This window comes from Chiloscyllium plagiosum, unplaced genomic scaffold (genome assembly GCF_037043375.1).
Source record: "Chiloscyllium plagiosum isolate Xiang-an unplaced genomic scaffold, Cpla_swu_hap1 HiC_scaffold_16, whole genome shotgun sequence".
Classification (NCBI taxonomy): domain Eukaryota; kingdom Metazoa; phylum Chordata; class Chondrichthyes; order Orectolobiformes; family Hemiscylliidae; genus Chiloscyllium; species Chiloscyllium plagiosum.
Window position 1 is genome coordinate 19,825,749 of NW_028270154.1, and position 8,466 is coordinate 19,834,214.

Below are 8,466 nucleotides of genomic sequence, written 5' to 3' on the forward strand. Positions count from 1 at the left end.
TTTTTGTAGTCATCCAGGAATGCATTGATAGTGAGTTGGCTGAGTTTCCTCTGCGTATGCGTGACTGGCTGAAGAATGTTCTGGTGACCCTTTATGAGCGTGATAATGAGGAAACCAACCTCCTCACTGAAAAGCAGAAGATGAAGGCAAGAAAATGCACTTCATTAACTCATTAATAGCAAAACAATTAAAAAGTCAATTTTGTGTTTTTCTTTTTAAAAACAATCATTCATTCCCTCTTCTTTTGGTCTTTAGTTACTTGTATAAAATGTATAAAATAGTCCAGATAATCCTTACCCCTGTACCTTTGAAAAAGCAGCTGGCTTCTCTTTGATTATCTTCAATGATATTGTACCAGGTATCAGAAATTCTGCAGTGACAATCACATGGATTGTAGAATGTTAGTGTTTAAAGGTTATTTGATCTGTTGTGCTCCTGCAAAGTCACAGTCCCCCTGTGTGATAGCTCCAACATGGTGCAAGTCTTTGTTTTAGCATTTACAATATGGATATGGCCATATGCAGTATTCAGCATGGTGCTGTTTTCTAAGTATCTCTATATGAAGCACCCCAGGAAATAGTGATGTATTTCTGAAGACGCCCTAAAAATACTGATATTCTCAGCACACATGTGAGAGCACTCAAAATCAAATATTTACAGAGTATTACAGACATTGCTAATTTCAGTGATCATTGATATTTCCTTCCAGACTTCCTCAGTCTGGAGATTCTAGCCTGAAAACTTGTGCTGCATAGAAATGGATATGACAGATTATAAATTAATATGCATGCTAATTTCTCAAGCATCCACACCTGTCAATTCTCAGATTATGAGCAAGAGGGAATAAAAGTCAAAAAATAGGAAACATAAGACTATAAAATATTAGAGCAGAAGTAGACCATTCAGCCCATCAGGTCTTCTCTGCCATTCAATGAGATCATGGCTGATCTGATAATGCTGAACTACACTTGCCTTTTCACTGTAACCCTTGATTCCCTTACTGAATAAAAGCCTGTCTGTTTCATCATTGAATATACTTAACAATTCAACCTCAACAGCACTCTGTGGTAAAGAATTCCATGGATCTACAATGTCCAAATAGGCCATGCCCATTGTTCTTTTAATGACTTTGAACAACTGTGCAAATATCCACCTTGGATAGATTTCCAATTTTAGCATTATGTTAAAATTCTGCTTCCACAGAACAAGTCAAATTTTAACAATTGTTGGCCAAGATCCTTGGACTTGGAAAACCCAGAATTGAAATGGAGATGAGATTTGTCTTTGACCAAAATTGTGTTCTCGCTCCCTTTCTAACTCCACCATGATTGGTTGAATCTTCTCCAACTCCAATTTGGAACATGCTCTGCAACCCCAAATATACCTACCTATGACCTCCTTTGTTGGTTATCCTGCCACAGGCCTTTTAACTTTAGCAGTTGCTGGGCAGGAAAGAAATATAAGATTCAATTGTTAAATTTGGCAAGGGCCCCATGATCCCAGCCTTGAAAGACCTTCCCTGGATCATGTGCTTGCCTGGCATTCGACACATCATGAGGCTATTTGTTGATTCATGTTCAAGCTATTTCTTCTCTGAACAATCCAGAGATTGGGATGTGGGTCAAGTGCTGGCAAATGGGACTAGATTAGGTTAGGATATTTGGTCGGCATGGACGAGTTGGAATGAAGTGCCTGTTTCTGTGCTGTACATCTCTATGACTTTGTGGGTGGCACGGTGGCACAGTGGTTAGCACTGCTGCCTCACAGCGCCAGAGACCCGGGTTCAATTCCCGTCTCAGGCGACTGACTGTGTGGAGTTTGCACGTTCTCCCCGTGTCTGCGTGGATTTCCTCCGGGTGCTCCGGTTTCCTCCCACAGTCCAAAGATGTGCAGGTCAGGTGAATTGGCCATGCTAAATTGCCCGTAGTGTTAGGTAAGGGGTAAATGTAGGGGTATGGGTGAGTTACGCTTCGGCGGGTCGGTGTGGACTTGTTGGGCTGAAGGGCCTGTTTCCACACTGTAATGTAATCTAATCTAATGACTCTAAGTCCCACAGACCATCTGTGTCTCTATATATCTGAATTATTTCTTTCTTTCAATGCCCATCCAATTCCCTTTTATATCATTTATTATCTGTGCTTCCTCACCCTCCTGGACATTAAGGTCCATGTCATGACAACTTACTACACCGAGGTCCTTAACCTCTCATGCCCTCACTGCATCCCCAAACCCTTGATAACCCCAACTGTTGTTTCTTTATGCATTGTTCTGTTTTTGAATACCTTTACAAAACTGGAATTCCACTAGTTATCCAAGTCAGGCTATCCCTCCTGAGATAACCTGACTAGCATTTCCATTTGAGCTTCCAGTTTTTTACCGCAGTCATTTCTAACATTTGAATTTAGTGATTTGTAATAGCCACTTCCTCATTGATAGATTAGTCTTAAATTTGATCAAAAAAATTAATTAGGTGAAGAATTATGCAGGTTGGTAGAAATATCCCTTATTTGCATGTACTCTGTGACTGAAACAGTATGTACAGGTATCCTCCTTCTGTCTAGTTCACCTTTTGCAGTGGCGTTGTAATATTAAATTGGATGTAGCACTGTTGGCATCACTACAGCAACTCTGATGATTGTTGTCCAACAGGTGAAGAAGATGTATGAAAATGAAAAGCGTCTGCAGGCTGGAGAACATTCCTTGGACCTTCTGGCTCATGACTTTGAGAAGAACTACAACATGTTCATTTTCCCTGTTCACTGGCAATTCGGCCAACTTGATCAACACCCAGCCGATAAGTAAGCTTTGCCAGAGTCACCTGATATTTTTTGGTAGGACTTTGTTGATATCGAATCCTCTGTTTTATAGATGCCTGATGACCAATCTTGGAAAATCTTGGAAAATATATCAATTCTTGATATTTCTCAGTGATAAACAAATAGGAGCATAGGAGCAGGAGTAGGCCATTCAGCCCTTCAAGCCTGCTCTACCAATCAGTAAAATTATGGCTGACCATCCACTTCAATGCCTGTTTTCCTCCATGCTATTCCTGTACCTCCTCATGTCACTGATATTTAGAAATCTATGAATCACTACATTACACATACTCAATGACTGAGCTTCCTCAGTCCTCTGAGGTAGAAAATCCCAAAGATTCAAAACACATCAAAAACTATCAAAATATTCAAGATGGTTGAAATAAACTAATTTTCTTTTATTTGGTAACGGTCTGGCTTGGCCGTTGTATTTCAGTTTTGAATTTTTAATTTCATGTGCTAATCTCCAACTATGTTCACAGGACCTCACCTGTAGAGAAGAAGTTTGTGGTACAAATGAGTGTTCTCTGTGTCTTAGAGCACTTTATTGGCCATTTGTAAACACAAGAGCTGGTACTTCTCAGACCTGACCTCCAGATTTTAGTTACAATCTAGCCAGGATCCTATAACGCGTTGTTTTAAAAATAGAAAAAGTGTGAGTTCTGGGTAGTTACAAAGAGGAAAAAAAAGCCATAAAATTCCAAGATTTTAATAAATAACAATATGCTTTATTATACAAAGTTAGAACGGTAATAACATTTACACTACATCTAAATTTATATTCTGACATTGGGATAAATAGGACTAACAGACTGTGGTCAAACACCCCACAGCACATACCAAATTGCAAATGTGGCCAAGGCAGATCGCGTGACTTTCTCACAACTCCCCAAGATGTACTAGATCATCAAATCTTACAAGATATTCCAATTTCTTCTCTTTCAAAGACCTACTTTCAGAACTGTCTTAAGAGCAACTTCACCACAGATTTCACCAATGACTTATCATAGTTTGGTACTTTTCCCTTCTTTCCTGGGATGTCGCTCTCACAGATTCTTGAAAATGTACTGTAGTACCTGCCTGCAAGCACAACTCCAACTTTTTTGGTCTGACAGCTGGTAATGTCCCAATGTTGTTTCAAGCTCTGAGGTCTCAGCTGCGCAAAGTGAATATTTCCTGTGTGCTTTTTTCTCCCGCCCTGTCAGCCACATTGAACTATAAATGGCACGTGGCGTCATCCAAACACTCTCAGATCCTGAGCTACAAATCTTCACCCAAACTTTGAACTCTCAGATCCTAGCGAAGTTCCTGAGCTCTAATCCCAACGTGTAGCTATGTCTCTTGTCCCCTCAGATATCTCCTGAGTCCTAAAGGCTCAGAGCCTGCAAGACCAACTTATTTGGGACTCTTCCCTCTGATCCTGAGTACTTGATTGAATAATAGCCCAAACATAGTAACCTTTCTCCTCTGGCTCCAACCAACTGCTGAAAATTAACAGTTCAATCACCCTTGAATTATTTCAGTGACTTATTCAAAACATTGCAACAAGCTGCCTCTCATCTCCATCCTCACCTCAAGCTTGTTCCTAACCAGTAATAAATCTGGCTAATATTTTGGAACTGTCAAATATAGCAGTCCCTTGGAACTGTCTATTCTCTGAATGTTACAATATTCACAGATTGCTAGCGTGCACAATAAAAAATGGATTCAAATAGAGGATTTCAACACAGAAAATACATGAAAACAAGTTAGTAGCAGGAGGGAACCATATTACCCATCAAGCTTGTTCCTTCATTCAGTATGGTCATTCCCTATATTTCTTGATTCCCTGAGAGACACAAAAAAAATGCCTGTCCTGTCCCACCCTTAAATATAGTCAAAGATGGAGCAGCCACAATTGTCTTGGGTGGACAACTTCAAATTTTCACAACCCTATGAGTGAAGAAATGTCTCCTAATCTCAATCCAATAGATCAATCCCTTAGTCTGAGACTGTGCTCCATGTTGTAGATTTTAATCATTTATTGAATCACAGAGCACAGAAGGAGTCCATAAATTCATCATGCATATCACTGTATAATTCTTTAAAAATACTGTTATTCCCATCCAATTGCTTTGTTGTTAAATGTTGCAGCCTTACAAACATACCTTTGTTTTAAATCCAGATACCTTTCACACTCTGAGCTGGCTCCCCTGCGTGCTCCCCTTGTTCCAATGGAGCACTGCACCACTCTCTTCTTCCAGAAATGTGATGCAGACAATGACAAATACATCGCCCTTGAAGAGTGGGCCACATGTTTTGGTATCAAAGAGGGTGAGTATCTCAGGCAGTAAGAACAGAAACTGACCATGGTCACTTGATCTGGTTTACACCAGCAATTATTAGATTGACTGAAATGAGAAAGGTGATCAGGGAAAATTTTTCACACTGACAATTGCTTCATAACTTGAGGATATCATTTGTGAAAATCAATGTCTGGCAAAAATGAAAGTTTCAGCCAAACTACATTATAAAATCAGTAATAGTGATAGAAATAAGATGTCCATTTAAACAGGTAGTATTGGTAAGTTCAAGTGGGAGCAGATTGTATTTAAGAGAAAGATAGCAGTTTTCAGAAGGAAGAGAAAACTGAGTGTTATATTTAGATGAGAACGTGTGGCTGATACCAAGCAAACATTGACAGGGTTTAGAAGGTGCGCATCTAACACACTGCAGAATAAATGTCAAAATAAAAGAATAATATGAATACATTTCTATTGATCTTAATGGAAATTAAAATTGGGCAGATTTTATAAAGGGTAACTGAACTATAACACCACTTTTACATTTGGGCAATAGACCAAAAAACATCTGCCAGTGAGTTGCTTAGACCTCTATTTAAACTGGTGACAACTTGAATTATCCTTGAGTCAAATGGTATAAATATATGTCCTACACTCAGATGTTTACCTGCATAGTCCCAAGATAACATTTTGCTGGAGATGTTATTCTTTGGATAAGGTACCAAACCCTGTCTCACTGTTTTAGCGGTGTAATTTTAAGTGTAATTTAACAAAAAACTATCAAAGTAGAGCAATGTGTTCTCTCAGTTTCCTAGTCTTCAGACCAGGTCACAACAGATCACTACATATGGATTGGTCATTCATTTCAGTGTTGAGGAATGTTGCTGATACAATATGGCTGTCTTGTTTGCTAACAGAACAAATGAGTTCATTCTAAAAATAATTTATTACTTGAAGTTATAGGGGTTATTGTAAACTTAGGCTCATAAATCTGGTTTTATGGGTCTGACTCCCATTAACATAAACTCTCAGTCTTTCCTTTGAAGTCAAAGGATTGTTAGACAATTCCAATAATGGCCACTCAGCTGCCAATGAGAATTTGACTCTCTATTCAGTTGAAAATTAGCATTCTCCTCACTCGACCACCCATCCCAGCCTCCCACACCCGACCTCCATTAAGGCTTTTGCTATCGTAAGGACATAAATAGTTGCAGGTATGTTACAGTAAGATGTTATCTGCAAATATAAAATTGTCTTGTGTACTGTGATGCATTTGCTAGATATTTGGTCTGATAAATAATAAACTAATTTTAATATGTTTTTCTTACAGAGGATATTGACGGCAACCTTCTGATATAAATTCTTTGTTTCTACGCCTATGCTGCCCAGTGCTACCTTCGGGTAGTGGTGCTATGTAGAGTCTGACGACATTAATGGTGCTACTCTCATTTATATCTATACCACTGTAACACAGTGCATGTGCTTCTAATAATATCTTGTCAACAAAAAAGACAAACATTTTTCTTCAATTGTTAAAACATGATCATATCTTGTTTTTTTTTTAAGTGTCCTTGTCAACATTAGAGAGCGATTTTGCATGTGTTACCATAATGCTATCTAGATGTTTGCCCATGGAAGAAAAGAAACATCGCATATTAAATTAGCCCTTTAATGTCCAAAAGCCAGGAGGTTCATAGCTTCTGTTCTTTATCCAGGTAGACAATGATTGATACAGCTCGATGGCTGGGTGTTAGAGAATTAATTTCAGTATGCTGTTAAAAGTTGCTTTGGATTTGTATGTAAAGTAGGTGTACTAAGGTAATTTGTCTTGTAACTAAAAAAGATTGTAAAGCAGAAAGAGAGAACACACCAAATGTTAATGAGCATGTGAATGAATATGGAAAATTAGAATGTGATCGTACAGGTTGGAGAAAGTCTACCTCGAACAGACCCTTTTGCTATCTGCTAACACATGAGAAGCACACTTTCAATATTTCTTCTTTCTAATAAAAAAATTAAAACAAAATCTTTCTTTCATGCAGTTGAGATGTTGGAAGTGTTTTATTTCACTGCAGAAACCATACATATTCCAACTTTTGTATCTTTGGTACTTTGTACCTGGTCAGGGAACTAAAATATTTTGTTAAATGCTTCTTAACTGTTCACTGTATAATGCAATAAAACAACACTACAGTGCTACTATACATTGCATACCCGTGCTTCTTAACTCCATGTTATTCAGCGCAATGCAACTACAAATTACACTGCAGCACAATCGTGGATATTAAGGTTATGTAACACAATGTAACAAGCTCTACTGTAAATTATAATACAACCAATGCAAAGTGACAATGTAATAACTGTAATATCATGAGAAGTGCAAAAGTGTGCCATTTAGCTCTTCGACTAGGAGAAAGTAAGGACTGCCGATGCTGGAGATCAGAGTCAAAAAGAGTGGCTCTGGAAAAACACAGCCGGTCAGGCAGCATCTGAGGAGCAGGAGAATTAACGTTTTGGGCATAAGCCCTTCATCAGGAATGAGGCTTGTGGGCCATTGGGGGGGAGGCTGAGAGATAAATAGGAGGGGTGTGGGATTGGCGGGAAGGTAGCTGAGAACGTGATATGTAGATGAACGTGGGGGAGAAAGTGATAGGTCGGAGAGGAAGGTGGAGCGGAAGGGAAGGGTGATGGACAGGTCAAGAGGGCAGTGCCGAGTTGGAGGCTTGGGAATGGGATAATGTGGTGGGAGGGGAAATGAAACTGGTGAAATCCATTTTGATCCCACATTGGTCCCAAGGTGGAAAATGAGGCATTCTTCCTCCAGGTGTTATTTGGCAATGGAGGAGTCCCAGGACCTGCATGTCCTTGGTGGAGTGGGAGGGGGCATTGAAGTGTTCAGCCATGGGGCAGTGGGTTGGCTGGTGCAGGTGTTCCAGAGATGTTCTCTGAAACAATCCGCAAGTTGGCGTCCTGCCTTTCTAATGTACAGGATTGGATTAAACGGATACAATAGATGACATTGGTAGAGGTACAGGTAAATGTTTGTCGGATGTGGAAGAATCCTTGGGGGCCTTAGTCGGAGGTGAGGGGTGGTGTGGGTGCAGGCTTTGCACTTCTTGTGATAGGGGAAGGTGCCGGGAGTGGGGTGTGGGCTGGTGGTGTTGCGGGGGGGGGTGGGGGGGGGGTTGTGGGGTGCAGGCATGGATTTGACGAGGGAGTCATGGAGGGAATGGTCTCCGGAACACTGATGGGGTGTGGAGGAAATATATCCCTAGTGGTGGGATCCGTTTGTCGGTGGTGGACGTGGCAGATGATGATGTGATATATACAGAGGTTGGTGGGGTGGAAGGTGAGGACCGGGGGGGGGT

At 40.1% G+C, this 8,466-nt stretch overlaps 1 protein-coding gene across 1 annotated transcript in view; it reads left to right on the top strand.

Moving 5' to 3' along the window:
- sparc (secreted protein, acidic, cysteine-rich (osteonectin)) overlaps positions 1-7,309 on the top strand; it is a 31,066-nt gene extending 23,757 nt beyond the window's left edge. Inside the window, exons 7-10 of the mRNA XM_043703238.2 lie at positions 10-146; positions 2,650-2,798; positions 4,981-5,129; positions 6,429-7,309. Of these exons, the coding sequence (XP_043559173.1) occupies positions 10-146; positions 2,650-2,798; positions 4,981-5,129; positions 6,429-6,457 (464 nt within the window). The 3' untranslated portion in view covers positions 6,458-7,309. The remainder of the gene's footprint in view (positions 1-9; positions 147-2,649; positions 2,799-4,980; positions 5,130-6,428) is intronic.
- Positions 7,310-8,466: the final 1,157 nt, after the last annotated feature.